This window comes from Rhinolophus ferrumequinum, chromosome 21, assembly GCF_004115265.2.
Source record: "Rhinolophus ferrumequinum isolate MPI-CBG mRhiFer1 chromosome 21, mRhiFer1_v1.p, whole genome shotgun sequence".
NCBI lineage: Eukaryota > Metazoa > Chordata > Mammalia > Chiroptera > Rhinolophidae > Rhinolophus > Rhinolophus ferrumequinum.
In genome coordinates, this window is record NC_046304.1 from 42,530,475 (window position 1) to 42,544,633 (window position 14,159).

Sequence of the window (14,159 nt, forward strand, 5' to 3'; positions counted from 1 at the left end):
ATCTCAAACTAACCTCATTTACAATTCACTCCTTCCTTTAAAAAAGAAAAAAGAAAAAAAAGTGTGATAAAATATACACAACATAAAATTTTACCATTTTAACCATTTTTAGTGTGCAGTTCAGTGGCATTAGTACATTCACAGTGTTGTGCAACCATCACCACCGTCCCTCTCCAGAACTGTTTCATCTTCCCACACTGAAACTCTGTCCCCATTAAGCACTAACTAACTCCCCTCCCCCTAGCCCCTGGCAACCACTGTTCTATTTTCTATGAACTTGGTTACTCCAGGGACCTCATGTAAGTGGGATCCTACTGTATTTGTCCTTTTGTGGCTGGCTTACTTCACTGAGGTAAGGATATCATTGTCCTTAAGGTTCATCCATGTTGTTGCGTGTGTCAGCATTTCCTTGCTTTTTAAGGCTGAAGAACATTCCATTGTATGGATAGACCACATTTTGTTCATCCATTCATCAGTTGATGGACTTGGGTTGCTTCTACCTTTTGGCTACTGTGAATAACACTGCTACGAATGTGGGTGTGCCATATCTCTTCAAGTCTCTACCTGCCATTCTTTGGGGTACATACCCAGTAGTGGAATTGCTGAATCATATGGTAGTTCTATGTCTAATTACTTAGTCAGATCTTTTCACATCTACCACCTCTCCTAGCAATTAAAAACAAAAACAAAAACAAAAAACAACTACCCTAGCAGAGTGACTTCGTACCAAAAGGCAGAAAAATATCAAAGCGGGGTGCAGAGGTGGGTTCTGGGCGGCCAGCTAGGCTTACCCGCAGGTTGGTGCCCCCAGAGGCCAGCCCCACAGCACATACCATTTAAACTGGCTTAGCAAAGTCACAAATTAGATCACGTCAGGGACTAACACGACAGTGAACACCATGAACTCTCAGGATCTGTTGGATTATTCTAGAACAATCTCTCTTGGTACTTTTGTATTTCAGTTTCTTCACAGAAGTTATTTTTGGAGTCTTCCTGTCGTATGCTGGTGTAAGGAAGATGTTGAAGAAAATTTGCCTTCGTTGGTTGATGTGAGCTTTTGTCTATTAGCTTTTATCTGTTCCTATATGTGAGGTGATTTCTGTGTTGTGATCAGGGGTTGAGGAGATTTCCCCTTTGGTCTCATTCTCCTGAGCAGGAGAGATACGAGATGATGTTTGCTGTTCTGTCTGTGCTGTGAGGTGAGGGTTAGCTTAGGGTGAAAGAAATTCTTGATCAGGGGTTGGTTGAGAGAATTCCCTCTTTGTTCTGTATCGCCCACATCAGCAGATGAAGTGACGAAGTAGCTAAGTTATATCAGGATGACGTGACAAGCTCGTTGCCAGGTTTTGGAAGACTTTGAGCTGATGGTCCCAAGCAAGAACAGTAGATATTGCTTGTCCGGATGAACTACCTCTTCAGCTGGATAAGTAACATATTTTCCCACATGATGCTGATGTTTCTGGTAGTGGGACCACACTCTATTAGCAAGAATGAGAACTTGTTCCTAATTTAAATACCGTCAAGGTAATCACAACTACAAGTAGAAACCAGAGATTTGGAGTGGAAATTCCTCTGGGAGGAATAAATGTTGTGATTTGTAAAACAGGCCCTTGGAGGGCTAGCATTTCATAGGGTGGGCTGCAGGCTCATTGGCCTGATGGGGACCAGACTGAGTGACAGAGACTGTGGGGTCAGGCTGATGTAGTGGAGTTACAAGGACCTGTGTTTGAATCTCTGCTCAGCTTCTTGCTGGCTGTGTGACCTTGGTCAAGTTGCTTAACTTCTCTGAACTTTCAGTTTCCTCATCTGTAAAATGGGGTAACAATAAGGTAATAGCCGACATTTCTGTCATGCTTACTATGCATGCATATTGAGTTGAGTAGTTGATGAGTAGTAATTGAGCAGGCACGCAGCAGCAAGGGGCTGAGCAGAGATTAGGTTGGGATCCTAATTTTAAGGATGAAGCTCTAAGCCCTTCTCATCCACCTCAGAGTCCCCCTTGAAGGGCTTCTGGGAAGAATAAATGTTGTGACTTGTAAAACATTGACTCAGAGCTTGATACACGGTAAGCACTCAACCAAGTTCATGGTGGTTGTTACTGCTGGTGCCTAGACACGCACCTACCTGTGTCCTTGTAGGCTGTGCTCAAGGACACCCTAGTACGCGTCTTGACTATTGAATGAATCCACAGAATGTCAGACCCCAAGATCATCCGCATACAAGGAGCCTGTGCATAATGTTGTATATTAATCCTTGAATGAGAAAAGTTTGTGACTATGCATTACTTAGAAAACTACCGGCTTGTGAAGGACTTGAGTTGTTTATAAAACCAAGCCCTTTGGCCTTCTTCTTGGATCCCAGCCTCATCTCCTATGGAGCCACCCTGTGGAGTGGGGAGGAGGAGCCAGCCATGCCTTTTGACCCAGGTGAACACTGGACACTGGACACTGGAGGCCCAGGAGGAAGAGCAGCTGCACGCCGGCGCCATCTTGTGGCCAAAATGAGCCAGCATCCTGCCACCCGGTTTAAAAAGCACGACAATTATAATATATTCCCTTGGCAGTGTGGCAGCGGTCGATATCGCATTCTTCTATAATCACAAGCAAGTTGGAAATGAGCTGGGATCCTGAGAGACTGTCTTTAAGAAGGGTGATCGATGTAGATGCAGCAAATTTATCTAGAAACATCCAACAGCCAAAGAGCTGAGGGAGGGAGCGGCTGAGAGGGTCTCTCACAGAAGGGAGAGTACCTTCTCTCTGGAAAACGTGGATGACAAGGTAGCCAGCTTCCCTTTTCTTCCTTTAACCTCTACTGTAAAGGGGAGAATAAACTGAGATGCTTTACTAGGAAAGCAGATGGGAAATTGAACTGTTTCCTTAGGAAAAATGCTAAAGGCAGGCCTTTGGGTTGTTAAAGCAAAGGCAAAACCCAAGAGATATATGAGTTTTTGTGTGTGTGTGGGGGGGGGGGGGGTGGGGGGGTTCTTTTTTTTTTTTTTTTTTTTGACTGTGAAGCTTTTCTCTTTTGGGGCCTGAATGTAGATTAAGAAATATTTAAGTATAGTTATAGATTAGTTTTTAAACATGAATTAGATACTACCAGGTGTTTATGAGTTGTAAATGGTTCTACTTGTATATTCTTTCTGTAAATATAACCGTTAGAGTATGTGTCCAGACCCAGCGGTGGTGATGGGGCCTCATCACATTAGTTCTGGGACTTGAACTGGCCTTCCACCCCCCCACCCACCCACCCACCCCCCGCCCGTCTCTGCACAGCTGCTCCAGCCGAAGTGGAGGCCATCCAGCCAGGCCAGGTTCTGTCCAAACAATGGAGAACTGTCTCAGTTCCTCTGTGGGTGTAGAAAATGGCCTCGACAGTTGACAAAGTCAAGGGACCTCCTGGGGCCCCAGGTCACTTCTCTCTTCTGAGCTCCTTCCCATACGTTGCAGTCCGAATCAGAAAGCGAGTGAATCCACCCTAGTTGCGAGTCCTGGCCTCCTCAGTCTGAGGTACACAGCTGCTCGGTTCCCACTGGCTCCTGAGTTGTTCCCCATATTCAGGTTAGTGCTTCCCTGGGCTCAAAGTCTCCTATTTGCCCTTGGAAACCTGTGTTACTGGAAAGACATTTGCCCACATCCCTCATCCTCCCTATCTCAAGGCCATTCTCCCACCTGGGACTCACGGACGACTTGGCTCTGTCTTCCTACCCACTCCTAACCCTCTAACTTCTGCTATCATCCTGGCCACCCCAGTGTCCACCAGGACCAGCTACACCTGAGCCTTCCACTCGCTTCCTCAACGACAGAAGTCTCTACCTGCACCCCAGCACCCACCCTGGCAGCCAACTCTTACTTTGTCTCCAGGTAATACTGCTCTACCTCCAGAATATTCTTCGTCCACATCCCTGTCTCCCTCCATTAGTCTGGACCTCAAGGCCAACTTCCCCAGGGTCCCCTCTCGGTACCTGCTGTGCCCGCTCAGTACGCTGGCCTTCAGTAGGCCAGGTTTCCTCTGCCAGCTGCCGCCCTAGCCAAGGCCAGTTGCCTCCCTCTGCCTACAGTGATGCATGAATGAGACACAGCTGAGTAGGGCAGAACTCCCCAGAGAACCAGAGAGAGGTTTCAACTTGGAGACCGAGGGAAGGATGGCAGAAGTTGGAAGTGACCTGTAGGAACTGAAATTAACTAGAAGTTGGTTCATAGAACATTTGACCCTTCCCTATCCCTGATGCAGAAGGACAGACAGTAGTCATCAATCCCCAGGCCAACAATCAGAGGATTCTTCTCCAAAGACATTTTAAGAACCCCAGAGCTGAGACCTCTGCACTCTGGCATTTAAGGTTTCCCCTATATGATTACTGCAAACAGGGCTCACCAGCTGACAAGCTCTACTCACCAACACATGGCCTCAATCAGCTTTTTCTTGCCTCTTTTTTGAGTACATATAACCCGTCAAGCATCACCAGACATTTGGGAAAATCTGCAAGTTGGAAAAGAGAGATCAAGATAAACAAAAATGACTCCAAAGGGCCAGCCCAGTGGCTCAGGCGGTTGGAGCTCTGTGCTCCTAACCCCAAAGGCTGCCGGTTCGATTCCCACATGGGCCAGTGGGCTCTCAAACACAAGGTTGCCGGTTCAAATCCTGGAGTCCCGCAAGGAATGGTGGGCAGCGCCCCCTACAACTAAGATTGAACACGGCACCTTGAGCTGAGCTGCCGATGGCTCAGTTGGTTGGAGCGAGTCCTCTCAACCACAAGGTTGCCGGTTCGACTCCTGCAAGGGATGGTGGGCTGCGCTCCCTGCAACTAGCAACAGCAACTGGACCTGGAGCTGAGCTGCTCCCTCCACAACTAAGATTGAAAGGACAACAACTTGACTTGGAAAAAAGTCCTGGAAGTACACACTGTTCCCCAATAAAGTCCTGTTCCCCTTCCCCAATAAAATCTTAAAAAAAAAAATGACCCCAAAGATACAGAGATAATACAGAGAATTGAAGACTACTTTTTTAAAAATCTAATTAGTATCCTCAAATATTAATTTCCCCATAAGAAAGGGACAGGGATACAGAGCCTTTGGAAATGAAAAATGATTGCTGAAATGAAGAGAAGTGTCACAGAAAATTTGGAAAATAAAGGCAGGAAATTTTCCAGAAGGAATAAAAATCAACATGTGGAATATAAGAAATAAAAAATAAGTGACACGGAGGATTAAACCGAGTTCCAACACTCTATTGTTAGGAGTTTCAGAAAATAAAAACAGAAAAATGAAGGGGAGACAATTATTTTCAAATTACACAAGCGAACTTTTCAAAGCAGAAAGATACAGCCTTTGGGTTGAAAGTGTCCTCCCCATGTCCAGCATAATGAGTGAAAAGACCCACATGTAGACATGTCATTGTGAACAAGTATATGAGACCTCCCAAAGGTTTCCATGCATCACACTCTACTGGGGGTGGGGTCCCTGACTGAGCGTTTGGCCACATTTCTTCAGGGGGCCAGTAGCTAAAGAAACCAGATGAGCTCTTGCTCTAACCCTGCGATGGTGGGAGAACCCACCTTGCCATGGAATTGGATGTGACCAGCTATTTCTCAGTCCCAGGGACTGGCTTGTGACAACCAGAAGTTTCAAAAAAAGCATATATAGTATCATTCAAATTTGGATTTTAAAACTGAAAATCATTTGTTTTTAGTAGATAAAAGACACACCAAAGCATTAACGATGATGATTTCATGGCCTTCCTTTCTATAAGCACTGAAGCCTACATCAATCTGACATACCTTGGGTGTATCAGAATCACCTGGAAGTTAAAGAATGCAGAGGCCCAGGTTTGTGGAAGCAGGATAGGGCCTGGGTCTTACCAAGTTCTCCAAACCATGATGCTGATATGGTCAAAGTTTGAAAACCATTGGCCTAGCTAAAAGTCGTAAGAGGGGAAGGGATTAAGATGTGAAAATTGCCAGTTACAAAAACAGTCACAGGGATGCAAAGCACAGCACAGGGAATAAAGTCAATCATATGGTAATAACTATATATGGGGTCAAATGGGTACTGGACTTCTCGGGGGGATCACTTCGTAAGTTATATAAATGTCTAACCACTATGTTGTACACCTGAAACTAATATAATATTGTATGTCAACTGAAATTAAAAAACAATAAAATAAAAAATAATACATACACAACAAAAGAAATACAAATAAACAACAGCACTGGGCTTTGTTTTTGTCACACTGTTTACAGCAAATCCTATCTCAGAGGGCTTCCTTTTCAACTGACATGTTCTCCACTCTCTGCCTGGGCTCCCACCCCTTGTAACAGCCACTAGCCACTTAGTGTGACAAAACATGGCTCACATGTTGAAAGGGGAAGAGCAGCTCTGCTAAGCAATAGCTGTGTGTTTTTTTTTCTTTTCACCAGTGTCCTTTATCCCATGGTTTCTTCCCTCTGCAGCACAAGAGAAGAAGGTGGGCTTCTGAGCCTCACAGAATAGAGGTCAGACCCTCAGCTCTTAATGGGGCCTGGTGTAAATTATCCCCTTTCTGTCCCTCTGTCCCCCCTCTACTCTCCCTAAAATTGTTCTAAGGAGAGGGGTGTTAATGAAAGGAAATCTTCCCCTCACACCCTCCATACTCTCCCTGCCAACGCGGACATCCCAACCCCTGGGAAAAGACCCCTGCAAACCCAGCAGACCCCCTGGTGCTGAGGGAAGGCCTTGGGGGGATGTGATACTGCCCTGCTCCTCTCACCTTCCTTGTCTCATCAGAAAATGATGAAGCTCAGTTATGCTCCAGGTAACTGTCAGGTCAAACAGGGTGTTCATTGATGGGGAGAGCAGAGAAGTGGGGTGAAAGACAGAGCGGCAGGGAGAGAATCCCTCTTTGCCCCTTGGATCATCTTGAGAGCATGAATATTTTAGCGCTAAAGGCACAAACGATTCGGCATTGACCTCCACCTTTCAGGGGCAGTGCAATAGCCTTTTCCCTTGACACTTTTTGCATAAAGTGTTAGTCAGGATGACACGAGCTGGGAACCCGAGAGACTGTTTTTAAGGAGGGTAATTAAGCCCGCACTCACTCACTTGCAATGCCTCCTTTGGCCTGTGGGCACCTCAGGCTGTTAGGCCGTGCCCTCTCCTGGAGCTGGCTCTGCCCTGATGGACCCTGCTCCCCCTAGTCCAGCCTAAATCCTCTGGAGTTGAGAGTTGAGCCAGTTCTTCATCATGGGATATGTCTGAGGACCCAGCAGCTCTGGGTTCTTCAAACGTCTGGAACAGTGTGAAGGCCCCTCCAAGACTTGCCCTCCACTTTCAGCCTCAGCATGAATATCAAGGCAGGAAGGAAGGGCTTCCTGTCATCCTTTGGGTTTGGACTCAGCGTTCCAGTTTCCTGACATCGCGGAATCTTGATTGAGTCATGAACCACACCGGTGATTCCTCACTCTTTCCAGCTTTGTGTCACCTGCAGGCAATTCCATGAGCACTTCTGTGGCTTCATCCAAATCACCGAGCAGGCCTGGGAAGGGGGAGGAGGACTCAGAGAGGCAGAGGGAGGAGAGGGCAGATAGAGCATTGAGCGGTCTCACCTGCCAGCCCTCTCAGAGGCCAAGTTTACTCACTTACTACCCTGCTGGCCCTGGCCCTTCTCTTTCTGGAAACTGGCCCCTCCAACCCCTGCCATCTTTCAAGATGTTTTCCCAGGAGCTGCCATGTTCTTACCAGCCCTGCTCCTCTGTCCACAGCTGAATGGCCCAGGCACAGGCTCATGAACTGAATTTTAGCCTTGCCAAAGGGTGTGGTCAGTCTCTCACTAAAGTGAAAGATGGTACATGTTTTCGATCTTGAGGAAAATACTAGTCTGGAGGGAGAGAGGAATGAGGCCAAGTGATCAGGGCACAGATGCCCCAGCACAGGGCACGGCCCAGAGGGAGGGCAGGCAAGCAGGGCTGTGAGGATGGCTGTTGTCATGTTCTCTTGAAGCTAAGGTATGGGTCTAGCACAAATGAGACAAATACAGGAAGAGTACAAATAGGTGCATTCACTGATGGAATACAGGTGTCACACATGCCACATACATCTGATAAAATGTATCAGACACCATGAGAAACCATCTTTGCAGCCCAACCTTGACCCAGTGTGGAGGCAGCAAACCCTGCTGCAGTGCCCTGGAACCATGGCCCCCAGCCCTGCCAGCGTCTCAACCCCTTGCTGGCCTCCTCCTCTCTGTTCTCAGAGCAGCTATTAGTTGCTATTAGCTGCCACCCTCCATGGCCTGGGCCAATTCAAGACCAAGACACAAGCCTGGCTTAATAGCTCTGCTGTTGTATCAGGTGACAGGAAGTGAGCCGGCGCCAACAGCGTCCTGCAGCCCCTCCCTTAGATGTGGCCGTGTCCAGGATGCAGTGCTGTGGTGTGTGTGTGTGTGTGTGTGTGTCCGTGTGTGTGTGTGTCCACGGTTCTCAGGGACGCTCCTGGTGTCACTGAGGTGGGGGAAGGGGCTGGTGGTGGACCTTCGGCGTCCTTCCGTCCTAAGTGGCCCCTTCCTGGCGGTGCAGGACAAAACGAAGCCGCCTCTGATTTCACCAGAAGGGATGGGGCAGGGAAAGGAGAAAGTATGATGGCAGGATCCTAAAATCCAACCAGGTTGGCTGCTGAGCTCCTTCCTGGGTGTGTGGAATGACGTACTACGTGCTTCTGACATGCTCAGGGGGTGACTTTCCCAGCACTGTGTTGCCTGAGTTACTTCAGGGGTTTTCTCTCCTCCTAGATTTCTTGGTCCAATAGCCTATTCACTATACACATGCCCCAAACTCTGCTGGCGCCGAATTTTCACCATGAGGCATGCCTGTGACAACTCGGCCACCTTCCGGGAATTCAGCCCAAGTCAATACTTTGGAGGACTTCCTGCAGTGTTTAAAGAACTTCCTCTCACAAACAGCCACCATGCAGAACATTCCAGCCTCTCCCCCGCCTCCCCCCGCTCCCCCACCCCGTTCCCTGCCGTGGACACCAACAGGCAACTGCACCCCCACCCACCTTCCCACCAGTGGAGCCAGCTGCTCACCCTCACCATCCAGAACCCTACCCAGGAAGACAGCCGAGAACGAGCCCTGGTCTGACAGTGGCGGTGAAGTTTTTAAGAAAATGAAGGTGGCTTCCAAATCTAAAACTACCTTTATTTGTGCTTGGCTCAACATAAGACGCCATCATCAATCAGCGGAATTATAAAACTGTACAGGAGGTACAAAAATAGGCCATTTAACTTATATAATTATCCTCACATCATCAAGCTTTAAAAATACACATAAAAATTGTACAATCTGGCAGTTTATAAAATATAAAGCTACAAAGAGGAGTTTTAGGTTCCACAAAGAGGATTGTATCACACAATTAACACATACACATTAAACAATTAATCATCCACAGAGAAGACACAATGGCACAGAATTTTCTTTTAAAAGAATCACTTAAAACTTAACGTTTTTACCACGACCAAAATATTCACCCTTTATTGACAAAACTCCTGTAAGGCGTCCATCCTGTGGGAGGATACAGTATACCTTTTCCTTTTCCAGTTTTAAAATGGTCAGGGGTGTTGTCCAAAACAAATCTGATGTGCTTTAAGCAAGTGCAATTGTAACTGGATATACTTCAGAGTAAAATTAAATAAATATAAATAGGTTAAATAAATAAGAACACTACATAAGGTTTGCATCTGAGAATGCTGCAGAGTTGACTGGTAATGCTTTCTTCGTAAGTGGGGACACCCCCGTCACAGCTTTTGGGACACTGAAAAGAAATACTGTACCCACCAAACGTACAAGGAGCAGAGGGGGTGGGGACTTTGGCCGGAGTTGTTGGTTAAGGCAGCTCCAGGGGGAGGCTCATTGCAGATGGTTCTTTGTGGTTTTCCAACGAATAGGGAAAAGATTTGTGCTGCCACAAAAGTCAGAACCAGAGTTACTCGAGGGGAATCACTGTTTCATAAAGTACAGGAAGAGGAGACATTTTGGTTTAAAAGATAATGGTCGAACCCTGCAGGGCAGAGTTTTGGTTCATCTGTAGAGAATACCTTTTGACTTCCTTCCAGGAAAGGCCAATGCCTGGTCAAACTCAACTAAAAGGACTGCTCCAGGATGGTGAAGGAACGGCCAAAGCAATACGAAGAAAAGGGAATTCAGAAATGAGCACAGAGAAAGCTAAAGGGAATTTAAAGGTGCTGTTCAACAGGTGTGCCCTGCTTTGTCTTCCAGCTCCTCCTGGCACTGAAGGCTGCGGAAGTAGAACCAGCGCCCCTTCCGTGAGGACCTCAAGACTGAGGACCCGATAAACAGAGATGGAGTAGGGGGACAGTCTCGGGAAATCCAAAGCTGGCCCGAGTCCAACTTCTGAGAAGACAGCAGCCAAGAGGAGAAAGCCCCCCAACCCAATGCCCCCACATCTGTGAGAGAGGTCAGATCGGCAACCGACTCATCTCTTGTACTGCAGTGAGAAAGAAGCGCAAAGATAAATGAATCACAGTCACACCAAACCTTCCCGAAAGGATCAGGGTTCACTCTGATAAGGACCTTTCTTCTGAGTTGGTGGGAAGAAAATGCTTTGCTGGACCCACTAACCTGTGTGGGCATTCCAATATAACACACGTAACGAGTCAGGTGATGTCTCACTGGAAAGACTGTAGGATGACGCCTGCACTGAGACCGAGGGGGAAGAGAAGACACTTTGCACCCGGGGTTTTCTACGTCGGCAACTGGATAGTTTAGGGACTCATCAAGTAACAACAATGATTCCCCAAAGGGCACATGCTCTGACGCCTAGTGACATGTGCAGTTCTTTATAAGCTGATGTTAAAAAGTTTCAAGAAGTAACAAGAGAAATTCTGGCAGGTGTGCCAAAGTCAGATTCAATACAAGGTTCAACATAAGATTTAAGTAAATTATAGTGTCCTCAGGATTCCTAAGAGAAGCAACAAAATTCTGTTGTAAAAATGAAGGGAGCGTACTTTTAAGAGTTACACTGCCTTCCAGGAATCACACTTAAGATCAAATAGCTCAGCTGACACAGGATGCACACGGCTGCAGAACCCTGTTCCAGCAAAGACAGACACCTTTCCACTGGACTGAGCACAACAGAAAACCCCAATTCTACAAACCAAAGGACACCAGGGTGTTTTCATGACAAGTGCCCACGCAAGACCTCTTCAAACCACCCGAAGCACTGACGAGTTGAGTGGGTTCTGAAAAGGGACAGAGGAAAGAGGAACATCGAGTAACCTGATCAGAGCCAATGGGTCCTGGGACATGGGCAGCTTTAGGACAGAAGAGGTGCAAACCCCAACTGCATGCCCTTTTGCACTCCCTGGGTTTTCTTCATAGAACTAGTATTTGTTTGTTGTCTCTTTCACTTATAGGTGCTTATGAAGCAGAGGTTCTGCCTATCTTGCCCACCACCTCTGTGTCCCTAGCTCATATGGTAAGTGCTTAGGTACAATATGTTGAATAAATGAGTTTGAGAAAGTCACGTGGTTAGGAACGAATCTGATAGGCAGAAGAGGCATTTAAAAAACAAGCTGTCCTGCAGGCAGGTTGGGCCAACACAGACAGATGACAAATACTGGGCAGCTAGACATGATCTGGCTACTCTCCCAAGAGAGCATTCAGCAGTGACGAGGCAGCACAGAAAGCTGATAGTCCTGTGACATCACTCATGGCACCTTCTCTACCTCTGACCGTCTTGCGGGCTGTCCCCACTCAGGCCCACAGCAAAGTGACCTGCAGAGTCACATGGAGAACGGGGCTGGCCCAGGCCAATCAGAGCGGAGAAAAGAAACCTGTCTGGCCATATTCCTGAAAAATGAATAGTGTGGCACATACAAGACCCCATGATGCCAACCAAGGATGCCAGGGTTCCAAGGTCTAAACGAGGTAAATGACGAGGTTCAAGATGTAGGATAATATTTAGGACAAAAAGTGACTTTAGGCATTATGAAAGGAAGGGAACTGAATTCCACCAAGGCAGAGCGAGAGGTTTTGATGAGCAGTCCTCACACACATACTCCACCAGAAAACATCTCACAACAAGAAACAGTGATTTCTGTCAGTTAGTAAAACTTGACAGTAACATTCTTACTCCTGAGTGGAGTCTCCGAGTTCACGTAGGACTGAACTGCAATGAACCGTTCCCCCAGCTGGAGAAAGTACACAGAAAACATTTCCTGACACGGTACCCTGACTGCATTTAACCTCTAAGGCTCTCAGTAAAGATGGAGGAATTTTTGGTTGAAACTAAGGTTAAAAATTATATTAATTTTAGGGGAAAAAATAACATGGTATCGACATAATTTAGGGAATATTACTTTGAAGTTATACATGTGTATAGTGTTGCTATAGTTTTACTCTTTAGCATTAGAGAATGTTCTAAATCTGAACACTCTTTCTGGAAGGGATGGGGATTTTTTGTTACCACACATATAGATGTATTATATATCTTGAATTTCTTCTTCATGAGTAAGCTTCAAGTTAAGTTGAGCTTACTTGTGCTAATGTAGCATTCTACAGTATGATCAAAATATAAAGTTATTAAAATCTGCCAAGAGAAACATAAAATCCTGCCTATGAAGTGTGTGGTGACTGGCTTTGGCTCCCAACCCCGACCCATCCTGCTGGCTCCAGGGCTCTCTCGGGTGGCTGTTGTGACCCATTTGGCCTGCTCCCCTCCAGTCCTGAAGGCCTGTCCTTGGCTGGGTCTTAGCTGATCTCCTTCGTGGCCAGGGAATGTATCACTTCTTGTCTCCAAATGCTCTTAAACATCCCCAAATGATCCAGGGCACAAAGCCACCAAAAGCCACCATTCAGGCCACCGGTGCACTGGGCCACAGCTGCTTCAGAATAGAGTGTCCTGTTCACTTCCGAGACCTGCAGACATGGCCTCACTTTCCAGCTTGAGACGCTGACTTGTCCCAACGCTGCCCCCGAGGAAACACTGGTTACAGGAATCTGGGCTATTTGGGTGCACTTGTGATGTGTGATCGTGATCTCCGGGCCCAAGGGACGACACCCTCTGAACATGCTCTTCCTTCTCCTCGCACCCCTCGCCTCTGGAGCCCCATTTCCAGCAGAGGTCGCACTTAGTGCATCTCAGACTGCTGGTCCCAGCAAGCAGGCAAAGCTTAGGATTTCTTCCTTTCTCTTCCTTAAAGGCCCTTAGGCTGATATCAAACAGGAACCTTAAAAAGAAATGTGAGTTTGAAGCAAGTTTATCCATGAGGAGGCAGAGGGTGCTCCTTTCACTGACTCCGGGACGAGCCCTTCTTTGCAGATGTTCCCTGATGGCAAAACTTTCAGGGCGAACCTCTTCTCAGCTTCCCGCAGGTCAGGAGGGGTCACCTCTCACACTTCCCAGGGTCAGCACCCTCTGCTGGCTGCAGAACAGGCAGCTCAAGGCACTGGGTTTGGGAGCCTGGTCTTCCTGCTCAGTGGCTCTGGCTGGTAGAGACCAGGCCCTCAGTCACAGCTGGGGCCACCAGAAGGGAGGCTTCCATGTTCAAAGGGCCTCTGGAGTCACTGGGGGCTGAGGATCCGGGGGTGGGTGGAAGTAGTAGGGCTGGAAGAGCCTCTCGTGGCTGCACAGCTCCATGGCCCGGTAGGTGTGTGACAGGAGGTGGGGGAAGCGCGACGTGAAGTAGCGCACGAAGTCTTCGGGGAGGGAGCCCAGGGTCTCCCGCACCTCCACGGGGAGCTCCCGGTAGTGGTGCTTCTGCAAACAGGGCGGACACAGAGGGTTGTCAGTTAGAAAGCCCAAGAAATGCTGGTAAAAGATCCTTTATTTATTATTCAAAGAAGATAGAATGCTGAACAAGGCCCAGCGTGGGGAGAGCAGGGAGGAGCCTCCCTGCCAGAGTGGCTGGTCAGGCCTCTGATGGTCGGGACCCAGCGAGATTTCTGGAAGCCTCGAGTGGAATAAAGTTGCCTGAAGTGTCTGTCCCAATGGGCGTGGAGGACTCGTCTGGGCCTGCGCCTGTGTGACGGCTGCTCATTGACAGCACAGGCCAAGAGCACCCCAGATCCCTCCAGAGCACAAGTGGGGCCCCTGCCCTGAGGTACCGGAGTCTGGCCGCGTGTGAGCAAGTGCCCCGAGGGTGCTGAAGAGGGGGTTTATACGGCGCTG

General features: G+C 47.7%; 1 protein-coding gene across 4 annotated transcripts in view; it reads right to left on the reverse strand.

Moving 5' to 3' along the window:
- Window positions 1–9,153: 9,153 nt before the first annotated feature.
- ERN1 (endoplasmic reticulum to nucleus signaling 1) overlaps window positions 9,154–14,159 on the reverse strand; it is a 79,629-nt gene continuing 74,623 nt past the window's right edge. For 3 of the 4 annotated variants that reach the window (XM_033089933.1, XM_033089932.1, XM_033089930.1), the window contains one exon: window positions 12,957–13,748. In XM_033089933.1, the coding sequence (XP_032945824.1) occupies window positions 13,536–13,748 (213 nt within the window). In that variant the 3' untranslated portion in view covers window positions 12,957–13,535. Of the gene's footprint in view, window positions 13,749–14,159 lie in introns of all 4 variants that reach the window. The other variant, XM_033089929.1, reaches the window with a different exon arrangement.